General features: G+C 50.4%; 1 protein-coding gene, 1 long non-coding RNA gene and 1 pseudogene across 10 annotated transcripts in view; 2 read left to right on the top strand and 1 right to left on the bottom strand.

Moving 5' to 3' along the window:
- The first annotated feature begins 8,829 nt into the window (after positions 1–8,829).
- On the top strand, positions 8,830–9,418 carry LOC308554453 (F-actin-capping protein subunit beta pseudogene; annotated as a pseudogene). The gene has a single exon. The product of its transcript is annotated as an F-actin-capping protein subunit beta pseudogene (transcript).
- Positions 9,419–9,737: 319 nt separating this feature from the next.
- On the bottom strand, positions 9,738–13,361 carry LOC308554543. The gene is made up of 2 exons (XR_013998414.1): positions 13,204–13,361; positions 9,738–10,147 (listed from the first exon to the last, which is right to left on the bottom strand). It is a non-coding gene; the product is annotated as an uncharacterized lncRNA (long non-coding RNA).
- A 94-nt stretch (positions 13,362–13,455) lies between these two features.
- The window catches only part of ARHGAP17 (Rho GTPase activating protein 17), an 81,915-nt gene continuing 71,602 nt past the window's right edge, over positions 13,456–23,768 (top strand). For 6 of the 8 annotated variants that reach the window (XR_013998509.1, XM_081133144.1, XM_081133143.1 and 3 more), the window contains exon 1: positions 13,472–13,624. Coding sequence is in view for 6 of the 8 variants with exons in the window: in XM_081133144.1 (XP_080989270.1) it covers positions 13,572–13,624 (53 nt within the window). In the remaining 2 variants the exon portion in view is untranslated. Of the gene's footprint in view, positions 13,625–23,768 lie in introns of all 8 variants that reach the window. The other 2 variants (XR_013998508.1, XM_081133145.1) reach the window with 2 other exon arrangements.

The following is a 23,768-nucleotide window of genomic DNA, read 5'->3' on the forward strand; positions in this document are numbered from 1 at the left end:
ATGCTCTCCCACTGCATCACTTGATGGCACAAAATCCTGATCTTTGGGGTTCTGGGAAAATACCATGGCAGCCCCTTGGCACAGTGACAGTGTTCATTCAAACCTGATTTAAGCCCAGCATCTTCAAACAGTTTAACCATTGCCATAAGAGAGGGCCTAACCCTGAAGATACTCTCTGTGGGGAAAAATCTGACAAATTTGAGCAGGGTGAAAAGACACTCCCCCACCCCCATGTATATCCAGGGATAAACAAACCAAAAAAAAGGCACGAAAAAAAGAAACCCAGATACAAGGGGAGGAAACAAAAAATTAATTAAATAAAGGTTCACAATTTGACCCAATTGGAATTCCAAAATTTGCTAAAATAATTTATAAGGCAAAAAGATGAAGTTCGCCCAGCTGGCATGGCTCAGTGATTGAGCCTTGATCTGTGAACCAGGAGACCACGGTTTGATTTCCGGTCAGGGCATATGTCTGGGTTGCAGGCTTGATCTCCAGTGGGGGGGGGCAGGAGGCAGCCAATCAGTGACTCTTATCATTGATGTTTCTATCTTTCTCTCCCTCTCTCTGAAATCAATAAAAACATATTTTTTTAAAAAAAAGATGAAGCCTGGCCAGGCGTGGCTCAGCAGTTGAGCATCGACCTGTGATCCAAGAAATCAGGGTTTGATTCTCGGTCAGGGCACATGCCCGGGTTGTGGGCTTGATCCCCAGTAGGGGGCGTGCAAGAGGCAGCCGATCAATGACTCTCTCATCATTGATATTTCTATCTCTCTCTCCCTCTCCCTGAATCAATAAAGACATATATTAAAAATAAATAAATAGAAACAGTCTTAAAAAAAAAAAAAAAAAAAAGATGAAGTTTACTGATTGGCTTTTGTGCCTCTACAACATAGGTTTTGAATTAGCTTTAACATCTGCTAAAATGCACCAGTTGGCACCCTGGCTGGTGTTGCTCAGTGGTTAGAGTGTTGGCCTGTGCACAGAAGGGTGGCACATTTTGAGTCCCGGTCAAGGGCATGTACCTGGGTTGAAGGTTCAATTCCCAGCCCCAGTCGAGGCTTGTACGAGAAGCAACCAATTGATCACATCCATCTTTCTCTCTCTCCCTCCCTTTCATTCTCTCTAAAAATCAATGGAAAAAAATATCCTCGGGTGAAGATTAACAACAAAAGCAAAAAGCAAATAAACAAATAAATGCACCAGTGGGCAAACCTTCATGAACTTGATGTTTTCTACCTTTTGTATTTAATGCTTTGATATCTGAGGCCTTGCTGTCTTAGAAGGACTGCACCTCCCAGGGTTAGCTAAACTCTTAGAAATAGGCAATGGCTCACCTGTGAGTATACCTTTCAGGTGTAAGCTTACCAATCCAGAGCTTATATCCCCAACTACCTCCTCTATCTGGCTCTTACACTCTAGGCCACTCTTCCCCAGGGACAGGTACCAGACAACTAGGGACTCTATGCCCCAGTGCCAAGCCTAAGCCTGCTCACGCTGCCCTGCCTATTCTCGTGGAAATCACAATAAAGATTCAAGCCCATGTTTTCCTCTTGCTCTTTCTGCCTCCTGACTGACCCTGGTGCCTCCCCATGTGGCCCTCCATGGTGTGTCTCCTGTTTTTTGGGATCTATGGGTATAATAAACTTCTTTCTTCATGACAGTTATGTCTGTAGTTTTGCGTCTTACATATCTGATTAAAACAAATTCCAGGCACCCTTAAAATTCCTGGAAGCTCACTAAATTTAAATATCGTAACTATTTTTCTATGATAGATTTGGCTTATATGCTCTGTTTAGTACATATTTCAGCATCAAATTTTACCTAAGCCCATTTATGCTATAACTTATAGATTAATCCACCTTGAGTGGGGCTCCCTCCACAAGACACTCTACAATCTGTGCACATTAAAACCAATAGGCACTCTGGTTAGAGCCTCATAGATGCCCTCAGTGAAGAGGTGTCAGAAACCTCCCTCAGTCTTCCTGCAGTCTCTGGACTGTGATGTCTGTAAGTTGTCAATGGGCTCCTGAAGCAGGAAACTGCCCTCCTTGGCCCTGCGTTATATACACCATTAGTACAGCAATTTCTGGACACTCACTGGGCTCCTTTGGGAACACAAGTCTCTCACCGACCCTGAGCCTCCACCCAGCTGCCTGTTACGCCTTGGGTCATGGGCACAGTACTCGAGAAGCTGGTGTGGCCACTGAGGCCTCCTTGCTACAAGATAAAGCCAAACCTGGGCCCTCTGGCATATCCCACCTGCAAGTGGGGGTGGCCTCCCTTATTATTAGTCAAATGCCTTGGTGTTGGAGGATGTTACCCCTTCCTCAGGCCCCTGGGTGACCTGGGGATTCTCTTAGGATCAACTGACTGAAGGTCAATGAGAGTTTTTACCTTTTATGTTTGTTTGTTTTTTAAACATATCTTTATTGATTTCAGAGAGAGGAAAGGAGAAGGAAAGAGAGAGAGAGAAACATCAATGATGAGAGAGTCATTGATTGAGCCTGCAACCCGGGCATGTGCCCTGACTGGGAATCGAACCCCAATCGCCTGGATCCTAGGTCAATGCTCAGCCGCTGAGCCACGCCCGGCCGGGCCCTTTTATGTTTTTGATGATCACCTCTCCCTCCTGGTCTAGTACCAACTTGGCTTCCCAGGGAAGCACTTTTCCTACTTCCTAAAAGTCTCGGTCATCACCAAGGTTTAAATAGATGTCAAGGCATCAGACAGTGACTGTGGTATAAGGCCTGAAAGTAAGGTTCATTGTCAAGTGTTGCCTTGACATCTGCTAAAATCAGAGGGCCTCCAGCAGCCACCTGCAAGCCGTCTTTCCCTCTGCTCCCACAGATAAGGTCCCCCAGCCAAGCAACCCACCTCATCACAGGGAGGAGGTGCAGTTTATCCACAATGTCAGGGTCCAGTTTCCTGGGAGCCTGAGAAATGATCCAGACAAGCCAATGGCATCCTCTTTCAGGAGCCAGGGCTCGCCCACTCTCTTGATCCTACAAAGTCTGCCCCGCAGGCCTGTTTGTTCACTCTGTGCCCAAGCGCGACCCCCAGGTGGCCCTGCTTGGTGTGTGCTGTCCTTCCCTGAGCTGTGAGTACACATGGCTAGTAAGCGCGTCTGTTCAGTGTTTGGCATCCCCACAACTTGGGGTGTAGAGGAGGCGAATTAAACGCTTCTGGGTTGCACTTTTTTTTTTTTAATCCTTACCAGAGGCTATTTTTCCATTGCTTTTCAGAGAGAGAGGGAGGGAGAGGGGGAGGGACAGAGAGAGAGAGAAACATCGATGTGAGAGAGACACATGGATTGGTTGCCTCCCGCACGCACCCCAACCAGGGCTGGGGATCTAGCCTGTAACCAAGGTATGTGCCCTTGGCTGGAATCAAACCCAGGACCCTTCAGTTTGCAGGCCAACGGTCTAACAACTGGGCCAAACCAGCTAGGTCTGGTCTGCATTTTTTTAAAGGCATTATCCTGCTATGCTTAGACTCATGAGATTAAAGTTATTTGGGTTTGCAAGAAGTCACATGTTGCTGGAAGGTGGCCAATGTGTGCATGACAAGTAGGAAGTAAGGCTGCAAAAATAAGACGGGCTTCAGGCAATGGAGAGCCCTAAAATAATTTAAAACAGAAGTACGTTCAGATCTTCTAAGAAAGTTCCTCAAAGCAGTGTGGAAAATAGATTCAAAAGAGTGAAACCAGCAAGATCAGTAAAGAGTCTACAGTACTGGTCCAAGCAAGAGACAGGAAGGATGGACCAGAGCAGTGGAGACAGAAAGGAAGGGGAGGAATTAAGGTCTATTGAGAAGTTGGTTGATATGGAATCATTCACATTTGGAAAGCTCTCTAAAGTTGTAGCGATGTTTTTTAAAAGAAGCAAGTCAGAGAATAATATACTCCCATTTATACAAACGTGCATAGATTTCTAAAGGCCTGAAAGAATACTGTGGCCAATGGAGTGCTTTCCTAGGCAATGAAAGAGGCGTGGACTTAGCCAGGAAGATGAATCTTCACTTCTTACATTTGGCGAATCTCGTACTTTCGCACTGTTCACCTTTTTTCTTGCACAAGGAGTGCACACCTCTGTATTTGCTATACTTTTTGAACATTAACACAAGTTGATGATTTATTGACCCAAAGCAAACATAAACGCCTGTTCCTCGTAAAAAGCTAGTCCTTGAACACAGCCTCCAACCCCACTAATACCCGCTCTCACAAGGAGTAGCCACTGTTTTGTTTGGTGAACACCTTTGCAGTCACTTTTAAGTGTTTATTATGTTTTTATTAAACAAATTAAAACTGCAAAAAAGTATGTGACTTTTTCCCAGAAGGCCACTGCTTTAAAGTGCTGTCTCGCCTCTGGCTTGAGAATCATCAATTGCTTTCGAAGGTCTTTCAGCCCAACTCAAGCACTCTTGTCGGGTGACAGCAGCAAAGCTGTGTATGCAGGCAAATCATTAGTAACAGCATTTAAAAGCAGATGTCCAGAGCCAGTAGTTCCAGGGCCAGGTGGGTTAATAAGAGACACAGCTGTGGAACAGGGTTTCACATCTGTTTTTCTGGGTGTGAATCCTGGGGTAGTTTTAAGACCTGGTGGTATATTTTTAGCTACTTTTTTCTTTCCTGGTGAATCTAGAGGCTTCATGTCCCAAGCAGAGTGTTTTGCTGGTGGAAAAGCTTAATGAGATTCTATTTCTAGATATTCAACAAAAAGTTGAAAAAGTTTCAGAAAAAGTTCTGAAAAAGAACACTTTATCCACTCAGCTGAAAAAGAACACACTGCTTTGGCCTCAGCAGTGTGTTGGGAACACTTTTTGATTCAAGCTACCTGGTCATCCACGTGGTGACACCGCCTTGGTCTTCACCGAACAACTCATCCATTCTTCCCTTTTTTTATCTCATTGGTTTTTAGAGAGTGGGAGGGAGAAACATCGATGTGAGAGAGACATATCAATCAGTTGCCTCCCGCAAGAGCCCTAACTGGGGCCGGTGATCAAACTTGCAACCCAGGTATGTGCCCTTGACTGGGAATTGAACCCTCAACCCTTGGGTGTGCGGGCCGATGCTCTAACCACTGAGCAACACCCACCAGGGCTATTTCTCCACTTTTGATACCCAGAGCATTTTCCATTGATGGGAACACTTTATGACGTTCCCTTTGGTGTTTGAAAGTATCCCATAGAGAGGTTTCTCACGAGAACTCTGCCCACTCTTCCCCTGTGCTTCTGAGTAAGCACATCAATTTCTTTTGTACATCACCCAGCACTTTCTGTTGGACATCGTTTCTGTTTTTTCATTCTTTTTTTTTTTTTTAAATATATCTTTATTGATTGCAGAGAGAGGAAAGGAGAGGGAGAGAGAGATAGAAACATCAATGATGAGAGAGTCATTGATCGAGCCTGCAACCCGGGCATGTGCCCTGACCGGGAATCGAACCCCGATCGCCTGGATCCTAGGTCGACGCTCAACTGCTGAGCCACGCCCAGCCGGGCTGTTTTTTAATTCTTCAGTTTATTCTTCCTTCGGATCCAAGCCAGAGTTTGCTTGCTGCAGACATCCCTGTAACAACATCAGTTTTCCTTCTAGGCGTCTGCCTTCGCCACCCCTCAGCCAACATGAGCTCTGGGTTAGCGCGTGCAAGTGGGCTGCTTTTCTTGCTCCCGAGGCAGAGGTGCAGTGCGGGCTCGGGCTTCTCCCTGGCAATAGCACTCAGCTGTTCCTGCAGCGAGCACCTGAAACCTAGCTCGATGGCTTGCAGTTTTCATCGCACCAGAAGATGAGCGGAGCTTTTCCTCCAGTGCCGAGACTTTCATTTTTAGCTTAGCTGCTCTGTCTCCTGCAGCCAAAGCTTGGCGGACACAGGCCTCTTCCGATTCTAAAGCATGGTCGGGAGATCTCTGCAGCTCCTGGTTTGAACATAACTCCTTGTCAAGTAAATGCTGTACCTCATTCTGTTCGGCGCAGCTTTGCATTCGTTTCTGCTTCGGTGCCAACATGACTTTCCTGTCAAAACATCACTGTCTTTTCCTGCTTTGATGTAACTGCATTTAAGAGTCGATTTAATTCCCTGGTCTTGCCCTGTTCTTTTTTCATTGCGAAGTATTTCGATTCTTTCTCTTCCCTCATCACAGAGAGTTGCGTATTTGTCTAAGGCTTGATTTTCTGTTTCCTTTCCCCAGATGTTTCTACCCTTTTTTTCATTTTCCCATTTTAGTTTACAGACACCCACTTCAAAACTAAGTAGCCTGGCTGCCTCAAAAGTCCATTTTTGCTCACTTCCTTAGTGAAATTCTCACTTAGAGAAAGTAACTCCTTGCCTTTTGCTTTGAGTAGGAGCTCCTTCTCCCTAGGTAAGTTTTGGGAAACATCATGTTTCTCCTTTAGTGGCTTAATTTCTGAATGAGTTTATCATCAGTGTTTCCCTTCTGGTTCAGAGGTGGCAGCCATAGAATCAGACAATCTCTCACTATCTCTCTGGAGGGTTTTAATCATTGCACCTTTTCCCTGCGTTGATTTTCTGAGCTCTTCTACCTCTTCTTGGAGCAACTTAGAAGACTCACTCAGTTTGTCAGGCTCAAGTGCCTGAAGGGTCTGCAGACTCAAGTAAATGACCTGGTGGAGGGATCTAATGAGATAAGGTCAAGATCGCCTGAAAAAACACGCTCGGCTTCACAAACCTGAGCTATGCTGAGCTGAATTTGTGCTAATTCCCTCTCCAAATCTTTGAGCTTGATTTCATTCCCTTTAACATTTTGAATCAGGTCAGTAGAGTTCATTGGTAGTTTAGAACTGTTATCACTGTCAGTTGAGACCTGGGTCTGAGGCCATTGAGGTTGTTTCTAAAGGTGGGTTGCCTCACTCTGTGTATTTGGTACTGTGGGCATCACCTGTTGTTTCCACTCTTCACTGATCTTACCTTGTTTAAGTTTATTGAGCTCCTGCAGAAGGTCCTCAAACCGATTCACATTAATACCTCTAACCTTGTTATGAGTGCTGGATGTTGGCAAAGTTGTCAGTAAAGTCTGACAGTCTGCCCCAGTGGGTTGATCTCCATGTCTTGTTCTCGAGTGATGTGTGGTAGATCGTGAATGGCTTCTCTAAGCATAACCTGACCAGTGCTTTCAAACCTAGCAGACAGCTTTTAGTTATGCCCTGTAGCTTCACGAGGTCTGCCTTTGGAATCAATGACACCTGTAATTTTGTGATACTCTCTTTTTAGTTTGCTATCGTCCACAGTCTTCTCATTTAAAGCAGCCAATACTTGTTTGCTTTCCAAACCACGCACTTGCAATTGCTGCTGTATGTGGGAAGCTGAAGATATGCTAGTGAAAAGACCTCATACCTCTAATTCTTTTTGCTGGAAACTGAATTAGTTTATCAGTCTCATCTTTGGACAGCTGATTGATCTGTTCAGTCGAAGAGATATTCTTTTCCGTTAGAAGCCTAATCTCCAGTTCTTGTTCTTTTCTTTCAGTGATCTCTCAGTTTTGGCTTGAGATAAATCATGCTTTTCACTTCCGTTTTCTATATTAAGACTCCAGACTTTTGTTACTTGGAAACTATCAGTTGTTCTGCTTGAATGTGCTGGGGTTTTTCCAGGTGACTGAGTTTTTATTGGTTCTGTTGTGTTTTGCCACCTGCTGTAACGGCTTTTCCAGTTCTTCTATCTTTTCTTCATAATCGTGTATTTTTTTTCCTGGAGCCTGTGACTTCTGCCGGTTGCTGTTGACAAGCAGTCTGCAGGACTGCCCCTTCCAGCTGATGCTTATCAATTCCTTATTCCAATTCTGTTGAAGTTCCTTGATGCTATTCTGCAGTACGTAGACTTCATTGTGATCAAAGCTGCTGCTCCTCGTGCTGTGAAAGTCTGAACAAAATGTCTCCAATGGCTCACTTCGGCCTCAAGTCTCAGGACTCCATTGAACAACCTGTTTGTTTTTGTTGTGATGAAACAGGTCAGCAAAGCCAGTGTCATCTCCCTTGCAAGCTAAAGCTTGATGGTTGATGTCATAAGCCAATGTGATACAGGAGCTGATGGTACAAGGCCAGCTCCACAATTCACTGACTGAGTGGCTGACTGCAGCTTCAGCATCTAGTCCTTCTGCATGATCCACCTTCCCTTCAGAATTGTTTCTATGTCTCTCTGTCGTAGTTGATGTCAGTAAGCAGGAGTTTGCTGCTGTATTTGAAGCTCTGACATTTTACCCTTCTGTTCTAAGTCACCACAAAGAATTTTAAGTCTTGCCCTGGCCAGTTTGGCTCAGTGGTTAGAGTGTCCACTTGTGGACTGAAGGCTCCTGGGTTCAATTCCGGCCAAGGGCATGGACCTTGGCTGCAGACTTGATCTCCAGCTCTGGCCAAGGCATATGTGGGAGGCAACCAGTCCATGTGTCTCTCTCACATTGACGTTTCTCTCTCTCCCTTCCACTCTCTCTGAAAAAATATCCTCAAGTGAGGATTAAAAAAAAAAAGTTTTAAGTCTCTGATTCTCTGATCTTAATGTCACTTGAATGGCTTCAAAATCCTTTCTCTAGGAGTCAGGTGATTCTTCCCCCCTTTTCAGTTTCCTTTATGAGCACATCTTTTGTGAAGTTAGAGATGTGGCCAGTGAAAGAAGCCACACTGCAGCCCAACCCTGGGGAGTGGCCTAAGCCAGAGCCATGGCCACCAGACCAGGAGGTCATGGCTGTGGGTTACAGGACAGACCTGGTCCACTCGCCAAAAGCATCCAGCCCCATCATGGAACCACGTGCCCCCAACAAAACTGCTGCCCAAGGGACTAAATTGCAGTGAAGTGAATCACAAAGATGTCTTGCTAGGCAATGGCTTGGGCACTGGAAGTGGAAGTGCTGGGCTCTGCTGCTGCGGGGAGAGCCATGGATGCTGGCATGGCCACCAGGAGTCATCAGCTGCTGGACTGTGCCTTGGACTTAATGAGGCACCTGCCTCCACAGCAAATCCAGAAAAACCTCAGTGACCTGGTTCTCCTGTCTCCTGTTGACCAGCCACTGAAAATTGCCAGACAAGGGGGTGGGAAAGGATTCCCTTTTGTGTGACTACAACAGAGATGGGGACTCCAGTAAGGCATCATGGAGTAGCAAGCATGACCTTCCGTGGGAGGATGGGGCCCTGTTTTCTCTCCTTGAGAAAGCTGGAGGTGGAGGCCAAGGCCTCTGACCAGTGTGGAGGCCTGTATTTTGAGGCAGTATCTCATCCGTCTGTGTCTGGGATCTGGATCGAGGTTGTGCTGGACTGATCCTCATAAAGGAGGCTGGAGGCAGATCAGAGATCAAAGGCTGCTGGGACCCCATCCGTCCACATAGTGAAAGTGAAGGAGAAATCGCCCATCACAAGCTGCCCTCCACGGTGATGCTGTGGCTGCAAACCTGCAAACCCGGCTCTGCATCTTGACGCTCTGCGCAGCGACCAGACAGAGGGAGAAAGATGAAACGGAAGCAAACGCTGCCCACACACAGCCAGTGCTGGCGACTGGTTGAGGGCCTGGAAACGGAATCGAAGGCGCTGAAGGAGATCTACTTTGGAAGAACAGGACATTGTCAGCCGGCCGAGGTCTGGGCAGACTTTTCCAGAGAAATCAAAACAAGAAGCTCTTAAAAACCATTGTGGGAGGCAGGAGCAGCACCAGCGTCAGACGGGTGGGATCCACTGGCCGTGGGCCCAGCAACCCCTGTGCTTGCGGTCTGGCTAGGAAAGAAGTCAGAGCCAAGACTCAAGTTATAAGAAAACATTTATTTGGAAAATCACACAGGTAGAAGGAGTAATTTGTAGAGGAAATGGGCTTAGGAAACAAGTTATAGAGGCAAACGGAGGGCCCTTGGAGCTTGAAGTGAGGAAGGTGAAGCCGATGCACCTGGGGGGGGCTCCGAGTCCTCCACCCCCACGGTTTTAAGGGTGATTTCAGGGGAGCGCCCAGGGAAAGAGCCTAACAGCACACTCAGCCGCTTTCCAGGCCTGTCCTTTCAGGGTCCAGGCTGCGCTGGCTGCCTGGTGGGGGCCAGGGTGGGAATGGGGGGCGCCATCCAATGCAGCTGGTCCCGAGGTCAGCAGAGGGTCACTTGTCCCGTGTTGCTGCTTTTCTGGGCCTGGAGCTGAAATACAACTGAGGCCTGGAGGTCACCTCTGGGGAGGAAAGGTCATGACCAGTGAAAGGCCAGGAGAGGAAGGTCACCGGGGCAAGGCCCTCCCCTACAGCTGCCCTTCGCCAGGCACCTGGGGCTTCCCGCCGGGACCTCCCGCCCCGCGCCTGTGCTCGGCTCTCACTGCCCGGCGCAGAACCACCGGCGGCCCCGTACCAGATGGCGGGGCCTAGGCGCCGCCCCACGCTGACGACGCGCCCCACGCCGACTGCCCCGCCTCACGCTGACGGACCCTCCTCACGCTGACGACGCGCCTCACGCTGACGGACCCGCCTCACGCTGACGACGCGCCTCACGCTGACGGACCCGCCTCACGCTGACGGACCCGCCTCACGCTGAGGGACCCTCCTCACGCTGACGACGCGCCTCACGCTGACGGACCCGCCTCACGCTGAGGGACCCTCCTCACGCTGACGGACCCTCCTCACGCTGAGGGACCCTCCTCACGCTGACGGACCCTCCTCACGCTGACGGACCCGCCTCACGCTGACGGACCCTCCTCACGCTGACGGACCCTCCTCACGCTGACGGACCCGCCTCACGCTGACGGACCCGCCTCACGCTGACGGGCGCGCCTCACGCTGACAGACCCTCCTCACGCCGACTGCCCCGCCTCACGCTGACGACGCGCCTCACGCTGACGGACCCGCCTCACGCTGACGACGCGCCTCACGCTGACGGACCCGCCTCACGCTGACGGACCCTCCTCACGCTGACGGACCCTCCTCACGCTGACGGACCCTCCTCACGCTGACGGACCCGCCTCACGCTGACGGGCGCGCCTCACGCTGACGGACCCGCCTCACGCTGACGGACGCGCCTCACGCTGACGGACCCGCCTCACGCTGACGGACGCGCCTCACGCTGACGGACCCGCCTCACGCTGACGGACCCGCCTCACGCTGACGGACCCGCCTCACGCTGACGGACCCGCCTCACGCTGACGGACGCGCCTCACGCTGACGGACCCGCCTCACGCTGACGGACCCTCCTCACGCTGACGACGCGCCTCACGCTGACGGACCCTCCTCACGCTGACGGACCCTCCTCACGCTGACGGACCCGCCTCACGCTGACGGGCGCGCCTCACGCTGACAGACCCTCCTCACGCCGACTGCCCCGCCTCACGCTGACGGGCGCGCCTCACGCTGACGGACCCTCCTCACGCTGACGACGCGCCTCACGCTGACGACGCGCCTCACGCTGACGGACCCGCCTCACGCTGACGACGCGCCTCACGCTGACGACGCGCCTCACGCTGACGGACCCGCCTCACGCTGACGACGCGCCTCACGCTGACGACGCGCCTCACGCTGACGGACCCGCCTCACGCTGACGACGCGCCTCACGCTGACGACGCGCCTCACGCTGACGACGCGCCTCACGCTGACGGACCCGCCTCACGCTGACGACGCGCCTCACGCTGACGGACCCGCCTCACGCTGACGGACCCTCCTCACGCTGACGGACCCTCCTCACGCTGACGGGCGCGCCTCACGCTGACGGACCCTCCTCACGCTGACGGACGCGCCTCACGCTGACGGACGCGCCTCACGCTGACGGACCCGCCTCACGCTGACGGACCCGCCTCACGCTGACGGACCCGCCTCACGCTGACGGACCCTCCTCACGCTGACGACGCGCCTCACGCTGACGGACCCGCCTCACGCTGACGACGCGCCTCACGCTGACGACGCGCCTCACGCTGACGGACCCTCCTCACGCTGACGGACCCTCCTCACGCTGACGGACCCGCCTCACGCTGACGGGCGCGCCTCACGCTGACAGACCCTCCTCACGCCGACTGCCCCGCCTCACGCTGACGGGCGCGCCTCACGCTGACGGACCCTCCTCACGCTGACGACGCGCCTCACGCTGACGACGCGCCTCACGCTGACGGACCCGCCTCACGCTGACGACGCGCCTCACGCTGACGACGCGCCTCACGCTGACGGACCCGCCTCACGCTGACGACGCGCCTCACGCTGACGACGCGCCTCACGCTGACGGACCCGCCTCACGCTGACGACGCGCCTCACGCTGACGACGCGCCTCACGCTGACGACGCGCCTCACGCTGACGGACCCGCCTCACGCTGACGACGCGCCTCACGCTGACGACGCGCCTCACGCTGACGACGCGCCTCACGCTGACGACGCGCCTCACGCTGACGGACCCGCCTCACGCTGACGACGCGCCTCACGCTGACGGACCCGCCTCACGCTGACGGACCCTCCTCACGCTGACGGACCCTCCTCACGCTGACGGGCGCGCCTCACGCTGACGGACCCTCCTCACGCTGACGGACGCGCCTCACGCTGACGGACCCGCCTCACGCTGAGGGACCCTCCTCACGCTGACGGACGCGCCTCACGCTGACGGACGCGCCTCACGCTGACGGACCCGCCTCACGCTGACGGACGCGCCCCACGCTGACGGACGCGCCTCACGCTGACGGACCCTCCTCACGCTGACGGACGCGCCTCACGCTGACGACGCGCCTCACGCTGACGGACCCGCCTCACGCTGACGGACCCGCCTCACGCTGACGGACCCGCCTCACGCTGACGGACCCTCCTCACGCTGACGGACGCGCCTCACGTTGACGACGCGCCTCACGCTGACGGACCCTCCTCACGCTGACGGACGCGCCTCACGCTGACGGACGCGCCTCACGCTGACGAACCCGCCTCACGCTGACGAACCCGCCTCACGCTGACCCGACGCCCGGCGCGCCTCACGCCGACGGCCGCGCCTCACGCTGACCCGACGCCCGGCGCGCCTCACGCCGACGGCCGCGCCGCGCCGCTAGACGCCCTCCTGAGAACACGCCCGCGCTGCCTCCCCTCAGGGAGCTCACACAGAGGCGCGTCCCCGCCGCCCGCGCCGCCTCTGCCGAGGCTCCAGCCCGCTTCCCACCGCCCTCCGCTGCCCAAACTCCACGCTTCCTGAAGACGCGGGTGCTTCGCTCGCCCCGGCCCCGCCCCACCCCCCATTTAAGGGCATGAAATACACCGCCCGCCCCCCTTTCCCTCCCACCTTTTTGTTAGTGGTATAAGAAATGTAAGACAAAGAAGCTTCATCGTTGCGCTGTGTGAGGGAGAAGAGAAACACCTGGGAAAAAACCCCATCGCCCGCCGCCGCCGCGCTTCCGAAGGGACCCAAGGGCCTCGTGGGCCGGGTCGGCGCCGCGCCGGGCTTCCGGGGGCGGGCCCGGGGGGGCGGGCTTCCGGGGCGGGGCGCGCCGAGCCGGGCGGAAGCAGCTCGCGCCGGGCGGGCGGTGCCGCTGGAAGTGACGCGCGGGGGCGGGCCCAGGCTGGGAGTCGCCGCCGCCCGGCGGGGAAGCGATGTAGGAGCTGCAGCCCCACTGCCCGCGTCCCGCCGGCCGAGCCCGGCCCGCCGCCGCCATGAAGAAGCAGTTCAACCGCATGAAGCAGCTGGCCAACCAGACCGTGGGCAGGCGAGTGCGCGGCCCCGGGGCGCGGGGCGGGCGAGGGCGCGGGGCGGGCGGCTGCCCCGGGAGGGCCGCGCCTCCCCGGGGCCCTGCGGGCTCCGGCCCGGGGTCCGCTCCGAGGCCGGGCCGGGGGCGCCGTGGGGCGCGCTCCCAGCCCTCCGCGGGCGCCGCGGGACGCCCTTCGCGGCGAGCGCGGGGCTCCCACGGGAACAGGGTCCCGACGCGCGCCCCCCCGCCGGGCCAGCCTCACTGCGCCCCTCGGCGGCTCGGGGCTGTGTCTCCACACCGGGGCCCGCGGGCGCCGGAGGCCGCACCTTGACATTCCCAAGTTGGGCACCGGGAGCAAAGCCGGAGGAAACGCCGTGCCTCGATTAAAAAAACCAAAACCGTCTTAAAAAGCCTCTTTCTCACTTTGGCTTTGGAAGCAGACACTTCTCAGTGTGTCTTTGGTTTTGCTTTTATGCCAGACGAGCCTTGATTCTTAAAACAGCTCGTCTTTTGGCATAAAGACGGTGTTCCTGACGGTCACGCGTGTATTTCTTGTTAGTGACAGCTGAGGTGCAGTGTTACGCTGGTTTCAGGTGTGCGGCAGCGGTTAGGTGCCTGCGCCCCGGGAGGTGCTGCCCCGTGCAGGGTGGCTTCAGTTGTTCTGAAGTAACCGAATAGGCCGGACTTGCAGGTGCCCGGGTGCTGGGGCAGGACCGGCTCGTGGTCCGTGGCTCGCGGCGCGTCCCCAGGCGACTGTCCTGCGTGGCGTCCCCGGGGCGGCTCTTTCAGGGTCTCCCAGGGTGTTGCTGTTCTGTCCGATTTACTGTTTATTTTGTGATGAGTAGGAAAGTGTGAATTTTTCACAGCTTTTGATTTTTTTCCCCAACTGTTGACTAAGAGAGAGGGTTCATTTTGGCCAGAGCATGTGAGACACTTCTTTTTTTGTGTGTATGAAAATACTTTTACTTCCTCTTGAATTTTCCAAATTTGCTTTTCACTGTTTCATTTCCCTCAACTTTTTTGCTTAGGGTAGTTGCTCAGTTTTTTTGGTGCCCCGCCCTGTTATCTTGGTGTGCACTTTTCCTATTCCCCAAGCGAATCCCTGTCCCCGTGTGCCTGCTTTCCTGTTTGTAGGAAAATGGTAGCCGTGAGAAGGGAGGTGGACATAGCAGTAGTGAGGGCTGTTTCAACCAAGAATCTGTACACAGATTATAAGGTAACGGCTTGTAAGTATCCTACCCTTCCTAGTGTTGTCAGTAACATGCATTGTAAAATCAGTATTCAGTGAGCGTCATCCTGGCCTGTTGGTACACTGTGCAAGGCAAGTGATGCTTGCTCTTCAGTCCAGTTCGGGGCTTTTTAAAGCTGCGGAGCCATTCGGGGTCTCTGGCCTCTGCTTCCTCTGTGGCAGCTTCTCTCTTCACACTTGTAAATTCCAGCCATACTTTCCTGCTTTCAGTTTCTAGAGGAGGCCACCCTTTCTCACCAATTATCCTCTACCTGGAACTTTCTTCCGAAGACTTTTCAACACACCTGCCCTACAGCCACTGCCGCCTGTTTGTTCTTTAGGTCTCCTGGTAAAGGTCTCTGCCCCTAGCGGGCTTCCCTGAGGCTCCAGCACAGACTGGCTGTCCCTCCTGGGTGCTTTCATAACTCCGTGTAGCACCTGTTTTTCTATAATGTAATTGCCTCTTTACTTGTCCCTGTTCTGCGTTAGACTGAAAGCCTTGAGAGGCCTTGCTATGTCTTTCCCTTTTGATTCCAGGTCCTGCTGTGCTTCCTGTCACAGGGTAGATACTCAACAAATATTGTTAATCTATTGTAGATCTAGTTCTTACTAGATTGCCCTGGTGCTGTGGGCCCAAGTATGGGAAAATGAGAACTGGATAGAGTTGATGGTGATTCATACTAGGACTATAATTCTGGCCCTGACCTTTGACTATTTGAAAATCTTAATTGCTAGATGCCAGTGGAAGCTACAGCCATTACAGAGCAATTACGGGTGTGGCAATTATGCACTCAAAGTTAAAACTTTTTACGGGGAAATCTATTGCTTTACTGCTTTTGATTTCCTAGATATATTTGTACTTTTTTCCACTTACGTAATTATAAAGGACTAGGGAGGAAAACATGAAGGCAGGAGAGAGCCTGGCATTGTTATTTTGTGAAAGCAGATGGTGGGTGGCCATCAGAGTCAGGATTCTGGGTGTATTGGGGTCAAGATGAAGTCTAGAAACCAAAGCTCCCCCCCCAACCATGTGTAAAATTATATGTGTGACTGACATGCCCACTGGGTTATCAATTCATAGAGTTTTGGGGGCATCTTGCAGTGAAGTATTCTCTTTCCAGACTTAGGGCCTTGTGAGTCCACAGTGAGGTTCCGTGGGTTGGACCTGTGGGAGGATTAGTAATGGCTGGAAGGAGTGAGTTCTCATGATGCAACTTGTTTACAGTGGTGGGTGCGTCTGTGTCAGAAGATGGTATGTGTATCACAGGGGCAAGGCTTCTGAGGTGGTCTCAGGACTGGGATGGCCCCAGGAAGAGAATTAGGATGGTTCCTTTAGTCTGCCTGCCTTTAGTTGATCCATCCATTCAACAGACATTTGTTGAGCCCAAACTGTGTGCTATAGTGCAAAGTATTAAAGAATCAAAAGTGAAAACTACACAGTTTCTGCCCTGAAGGATCTCAATAGATTTGTGAGAGATAGATAGGCAAGCAAAAAATAATTATATACCATAAGATAAAAGTTTATAGAGGGATGGCTACTGCACAGAGCAAAACCCAGCTCTTACTGGGTGGAGAGGAGGTAACAAAAAATGGGAAAGAATTTGTGCAGAGCATCTGCCCCCCCCCCCATTTTCAAGCACGGTTTTCAAATTTTTCTTGTATTGATTAGGTTTCTGGTTGTAAGAAAAAACAATTCAAATGTCCTTTAGCAAAGATGAGAATTAATTGGCTCATATGTGACCAAAGAGTCCACAAAAGTAGGGTGGCTGCAGACTGGGCTGGATCTAGGGGCTCCTCTCTTTAGATAAGCTGTGTCCACAAGGAGACTCCCAGTCTTCCATCATCCTCAGTTCAAGTCCCAGGGGTATGGAGAATACTTTTCTCCCAGTCACTGTGGCCAGAGTCCCAGGACTAACTACGAATGTTTCTGACTGGGTCACATGACTTTCCCTGGAAATGGGAATGGAGTCAACCCCACTCAAATCACAGGGACTGAGTTGGGGAGCGCCAGTTCCCAGCAGAAGGGGAGGAGGTGCGCTGGTCCTGTAAACTATAGATGTCGTGTCACGTCTTTTGTAGTTCTGTTACAATGAAAGGTATTTTGTTTTTGAACATGCTTCATGCAGGTAATCCAGTGAATACAGTGGTGATTTGGGGTGTTGATACCCTGAATCAAGGAAGGTGTACACCGGGAGGAGGAACCTCAGGAGCATCTAGTGATGACGTAGAAGTGTCGAGGAGAAAAGAATTCAAGGGACTGACTAGGCGAGTTTATGATCTGATGAGCCCCTGGGAGGGAGTGTCTCAGCGATATCCGGAATGCTTTCCCAGAGAAGTTGTCTTCAGATAAGCCAAATCCCAAACTCAAATGCCTAGAGGGGACAAGCTGGTAAAATCAATGAGTGCCTTAGGCCAGGTGAGGCCTGGGAGGGAAGGGAGGACTTGAATGGTACTTCCTGTCTCACCAAAGGGACATGGCAATTTTGGGAGTTTTGAGAAAAACCTGGAATTCGGGTTTTAATGAAAATCAAATGGCATTTAATGCAAATTAAACAACCAGTATGACACTGCATGGGGCTAAGCAAAATATCCAGAGCAGGATTTGGCCCGTGGGTCACCAGTTGGCAGTTCCTTGTCTAGAAGGATCTGGAAGTTAATGATCCCTGTTGTTATTTTTTTTGTCCTGTACCTATTACTACATTCTCAGTTCTTTGACTTTGTTAAAGAACTGCTCTTTCCTTTTCAGAAATCTTTAAAAGATCTGATAAGAATAATCATCAATATTTCTACAGTGGTTTAGTTGACTAGGTGCTGTACCAAATCCCTTGCTGTGGCCCCGCCTGCAGTGGCAGCATCTGTTTTGTGAAGAAGGAAGAATGCCTTGTTACGTTCTGACAGCTCCTTAGTGACTGAGGCTTGGCATGGGTCGGGTCCAGGGCTTCTGACTGGATCCCGTGTGCTTCCGACTGCAGACATTGAGCTGCCTTTTCCCCGGGGAAGGATTAATGTTTACTAAATGTCTTTGGTGCTTATTAAGCTGCAGAGCTAGGTGCTTTGCATAAATTATCTCCCTGTAATCTTAAGCACCTCTAAGGGGTGACGTTATTTATTCCCAATTTGATGATGAGGAAGCCAGAACTCAAGGAGACTAGAAAATGACAGAGCTGGGAGTTCGAACCCAGGTTTCTGATTCCGAGGCAGCTATAAATCCATACTTCATGTGAGCACCCGTTACATGAGAAACCCCTTATTCAAGTTATGAGTGACGCTTCTATAAAATCCTGGATGCTAAGAGTTGGATGTTGCTCTAGTGACTCCTACCAGGTATGGTTTAACGCCCCCCCCCCCACCAGGGGAAAGGTCTGGAGACATTTTTGATTGTCATGGCTTGGTTTTTGGGGGGCTGCCACTGGCATCTAGTGGGTGGAGGCCAGGGATGCATTGAACATCTTACAGTGCTTGGGACTGCCTCACAACACGTCATGATCTGGTCCCAAATGCCAAGAATGCTGAGATTGGGAAGCCCCGGTCTAGTCCTTCCAGGTTCTGGGTATGTGAATTTTCAAATCAAAGGTTCACACTGTTTGCTTGCAGGGCATAGCTGTGTTCCGCCTGTCTATCCAGTATATATGCATGTATTTTTATAATCATTGACCTGTAATTAAAAATTCAGAGTTTTCACACAAAAACCTGGAATTTTGGCTTCTTGGAAGACCTGACAATACCTGACATTTTCCTATGTTGAGTAGCAGCTGGCCCAGCTGGCCAGGCACTAGCCATCTAGCTCTCCCCAGTCCCTACCTGGCCTGTCCTAATCCTATTACATTCCTTGCCAACCACTCCCTGATTACAAAATATGACCTTCTCCAGGAAAAGAGGCAGTTCCTCCTGAAATAGCCTGTTCCATAGGGGCAGCAGGAATTCTCAGATGCTGAGTCAAAATGCATCTTTACCTGTGCATCCCAGAGCACTCCTCTGGGGCCAGGATGAACCAACCTCATCTCTTCCGTGACAGCCCTTCCTGTGTCTAATATCACAAGCCATCTCCTGACTTCAGTAACATTTTTCATCCCTCACTCTGCTCTTTTGTTTTACTCCCAAGGATTTCCTCTGCCATTTTTAGGGGAGCTCTGAACAGTGTTTCTGAGAAAGGGGGTAGCTGTGGTCGGCTTTATTCTGAGGGCATTCCATTCATTCTCTGCACAGAGCAGGGTGGAAAGAGATCTGATGTCTTTGCGGCTTCTTCTGAATCGGATCTCCCATGGTCTCACGTTCTTTACGTATTGTGAACCCCAGACTATGACAAATCCTAGAGCGCCCCATTGCTCACGGAAAAGAAATGAGCCCTGAAAGCATGTGGTAATACAGCATCACTTTTGTATGAGAAGCAGCATGTTCTAATATGGAGTTACTTCATGGCTGCAGTTCCCTGGCTGTATGCAGCAGACTCCCTGAAGGTCAGCATTTTGGTGTAATGTCCCAGGGTCAGCATGAGCACCACCCATTCTCAGACTACAGATGTTTTGCGTATATCATTCTATTTCTGTTTCTCAAAGGTAGGTAGATGCCATACTAGTTAGTCAAGTATAAATAAATTTAATTAGAAATATCACACTTCTGTTTCATGTGTATATGTATATTTTCTTTTTTTAAAAATTTATCTTTATTGTTGAAAGCATTACAGGTGTCCCATTTTTTCCCCCCAATTGACCCCCTCCCCCTCGCTCCCATCTCCTCCTCAGGCCTTCACCGCATCATTGTCTCTGTCCATAGGTTATGCATATATGCATATAACTTCTTTGGTTAATCTCTTCCCATCCTCCAACCCCCTTCCCTCTTCTCTCTGAAATATGATCATCTGTTACATGCGTCAGTGTCTCTGGGTCTATTTAGTCCATCAGATTCTTTTGTTCGTTAGCTTCTTGTTAAAGAAGACCCTTCAACATTTCCTGTAGTGCTGGTCTGGTGGTGATGAACTCCTTTAGCTTTTCCTTGTCTGAGAAGCTCTTTATCTGACCTTCAATTCTAAATGATAGCTTTGCTGGGTAGAGTAATCTTGGTTGTAGTTCCATGTTTTTCATCACTTTGAATATTTCTTGCCACTCCCTTCTGGCCTGCAACATTTCTGTTGAGAAATCAGCTGAGAGTGGTATGGGTGCTCCCTTGTATGTAATTAACTGCTTTTCTCTTGCTGCTTTTAAGATTCTCTCTTTGTCTTTAACCTTTGGCATTTTAATTATGATGTGTCTTGTGAGCCTCTTTGGGTTCCTCTTGTTTGGGACCCTCTGTGCTTCCTGGACTTGTAAGTCTATTTCTTTCTTTTTTTTTTTCTTCAAAACACATCTTTATTGACTTCAGAGAGAGGAAAGGAGAGGGAGAGAGAGAGACAGAAACATCAATGATGAGAGAGTCACTGGTTGAGCCCACAACCCAGGCATGTGCCCTGACTGGGAATCGAACCCCGATCGCCTGGATCCCAGGTTGACACTAAACCGCTGAGCCACTCCCGGCTGGGCTGTAAGTCTATTTCTTTCCCCAGGTAGGGGAAGTTTTCTGTCATTTTTTCAAACAGGTTTTCAATTTCTTGCTCTCTTTCCTCTCCTTCTGGTACCCCAATAATACGAATGTTGGGTCTCTTGAAGTTGTCCCAGAGGTTCTTTATGCTATCTTCATATTTCTGGATTCTTTTTTCTTTTTGCTCTTCTGGTTGGGTGTTTTTTGTTTCTTCATGTTCCAAATTGCTGGTTTGATTCTCAGCGTCCTCTACTCTACTTTTGATTCCCTATAAATTATTATTCATTTCAGTTCGTGTAGCCTTCATTTCAAATTGGTACTTTTTATGTCATCGATTTTCTCAATTATTTTTGTCATACTCTTATTATTATCCTTGAGCATCCTTATAACCATTATTCTGAACTCTATCTGTTAGCTTGCTTGGATTTATTTCATTTAGTTTCTTTTCTAGAGATTTCTTCTATTCTTTCCTTTGTGAAATGTTTCTTTGCCTCTGCATTTTGGCTGCTTCCTGGTGTTTGTTTCTATGTATTAGGTAGAGCTGCTATGTCTCCTGGAATTTGTAGAGTGGCTGTGTAGTAGGTGTCCTGTAGGGTCCAGTGGCTCAGCCTTCCCAGTCACCTGAGCTGGGCCTTCTAGGTGCTCCCTGTGTGGGCTGTGTGGACTGTCTTATTGTAGTTGAGCCTTGGTTGCTGTTGGTGTCACTGGGAGGAACTGACCCCCCGGCCAGTCAGCTGTGAGAACCAGCTGCAACTACAGCCGGGCAGCTGCTGTGCTAGAAACACCCCTAGGGAGCAGGATTTACTTCCATGAAGCTTTAGTGTTCACCAAGTGTGCCCCTTGAATGTCACTCGTGGATGTGGTAGGGTTGTAATCCAGCATTGTCGTGTCTGACCACTAGGTGCACTGTCTCTGAGGCCTCCTGGGAGGTGCCAAGTCAGCCTCTGCCAGTGCCTTGCCCAGGGCCACCCAGCATGAGCTACACAGCAAACTATAGTTGGCTGCTACTTGTGCTGGGCTTGGCGTTGTTCAGGAGAGGCCAAGCTATGAGCCAATGCAGGCTGCCGCTAGTGCCAGGCCTGGGGCTACTTATCAAGCCATATGGGGCATGCTGAGGCCACTTGCTGCTTGTTTGAGAGGTTTTAGGAAAGTCCTAAGCATGAGGCTTGAGAGGCCATTTACATAGAAAAGCCACTGGGAATGGCCTGGATGAGCTGCAGGTGGGGAGGGGCGTCCGGGAATCACGGGGCGGGGCCAGAGGTGTGAGTCAGGTGCTGGCGATTCAAATATGGCGCTTGCCTGCCGGCTGTGTGCGGGGAGGACTCGCCAAAGGAGCAACGGCCTCTGCCAGCTCTTCTGCCTGGTAGGAAGCCGCCCCTCCAGCTCTCGCCCAGATTTCAGGCAGTTTATTTCCTCCCCGACTGTCCCAGGTTCCTTTCAAGCTGCTGCCTGGTGATGGGCTCAGAGGGAGCACATCTGAGTGAGTCCGCGCGCTCGGGCCCTTCAAGAGGAAAGCCTGGGGCTCCTGCAGCCTCCTCAGCCCTCAGTGACAGCCCCCGCTGGTTTCACAGCCCGGAGTTGTGGGGACGTTTCTTTCTGGCCTTGGAGCCCTGGGCTGGGGGCCTGCTGTTGGGCTGGGACCCTCACTCTGGGAAACCCCCACTGCCGAGATTCCCTCCCGGGTTTACCCTGAGGCACCGGGTGTGGGCCCTCAGCCTCATCTCCAGCATCCAGCCCCGCCCCGCCCCCATCTCCGCCCCTCCTACCGCTCTCCATGCTCCTTCAGTTCCCTGGTTGTAGGGCTTCTGTTCAGCCAGATCAGGAGGGTCTGAGTGATGGTGGTTCTGTATTTTAGTTGTAATTTTGATGTGGTTGCCGGAGGCAGCAGGTGCAGCTGTTACCTATACCGCCATCTTGTTTTCCCTCTACATGTATATTTTCTTAAATGTAGATACTTAAAGTACAATAGGCCACAGTGTGTTACCCAGAATCCTTGGGGCTAGATGAATTTCAGAATTCAGACTTGTCAGATTTTAGAAAAGTAATAGTGTCCACATGCTATCATATATTTCCAGCAGGATCTGGGGCAGCAGCACTTAATCAAACTTGTTAATATTTATGTAGTGAAATGTATGAGTGTATTTCACACTAAATGAAATACATAAAGATTATAAATAGCTTCGTGTTTGTTCATGCCAAGTTTTGTGGCCAAATGAGTTACAGAAAACCTTGCTTTTTTAGATTGCAAAATAGTACTTAAAGAAGTGTGGTCCTGTTTCACTTGTAGTATTGTTCCTGTTTAAAGTCTGAAACTTTTTTTACTTTAAATAATGTTTCCCACACTCCAAAAACTTGGAAACCACAGTTATGTTTTGTAAGCAAAAGTCACAAACTCAAATGAAATTAATAAGCTGAGTGGGAGGTAAGTGTCAGACCATAGGGAGTGGTGAGGACTGTGGTAAGTTAGCGAGTGCATGTGCATTTAAAGGAGACAGTTCCTCTCAGCTCTAGCCACTTGTTACCATTTTTAATAATATTCCAGAATGTTGATTCCTGTGTGAAGCTTTTTGATATTTCAATATTGTCAATGAAAAGGGGGAATAAAAACCTACTGTGTAGGTTAAAATACATTTGCAAGCTTGATCTGGCCTTAGGATGCCTGCTTTGACCTCTAGTTTAGAGTCTAATTCTTGTGATATGTGAAGTTGGACAGTAGTGTTTGGTGATGAATTTCTTGAGATGGGGATGGGACATTTGTTTTATCATTATTCATCATACTTTCCATGTATGTTATATATTTTTTGAGTGCAAAATATTTCATAATCTCCTGGCTGGCGTGCCTCAGTGGTTGAGCATGAACCCATGAAACAGGAGGTCACAGTTTGATTCCTGGTCAGGGCACATGCCTGGGTTGCCGACTCGATCCCCAGTAGGGGGTGTGCAGGAGGCTATTGATCAATGACTCTCATGATTGATGTTTCTATTGCTCTCTCCCTCTTCCTTCCTCTCTCTGAAATCAATAAAAACATTTTTAAAAAGTATTTCATAATAAAAATAGAGCATAAAAGAGTTGATATTTTAGAATTGCTTTATTTTCTAGCGTTTTTTTTTGTTTTGTGTTTTTAGTTTTCTAAAACTAGTGGGAAGTTTTCTTTTTTCATCTATGAGTTTGAAACTTGAAAGTTATTTATCTTGGAAAAGGGAATGAAAGCTCCAAGTTAAAATAGGAGCCTCTTTTTTAAAAGTCTGAGCTTATTATTTGCATTGGCTACTTCTTTTTGATTAATCAGTCCTAAGATGTTTCTCCCTTCCTCCCCTTTCCCACAGTTCTTGTTAGGTGTCGTCTTTATCAAAGATACTTTTGGGTCTAGTAGTCAACTTGATCTCTCCTTTAATGTTTCATTAGCATTTCTTCTCTAG

The sequence above is a fragment of the Miniopterus schreibersii genome (genome assembly GCF_964146895.1).
Source record: "Miniopterus schreibersii genome assembly, chromosome: 3".
In the NCBI taxonomy this organism is placed as follows: Eukaryota; Metazoa; Chordata; class Mammalia; order Chiroptera; family Miniopteridae; genus Miniopterus; species Miniopterus schreibersii.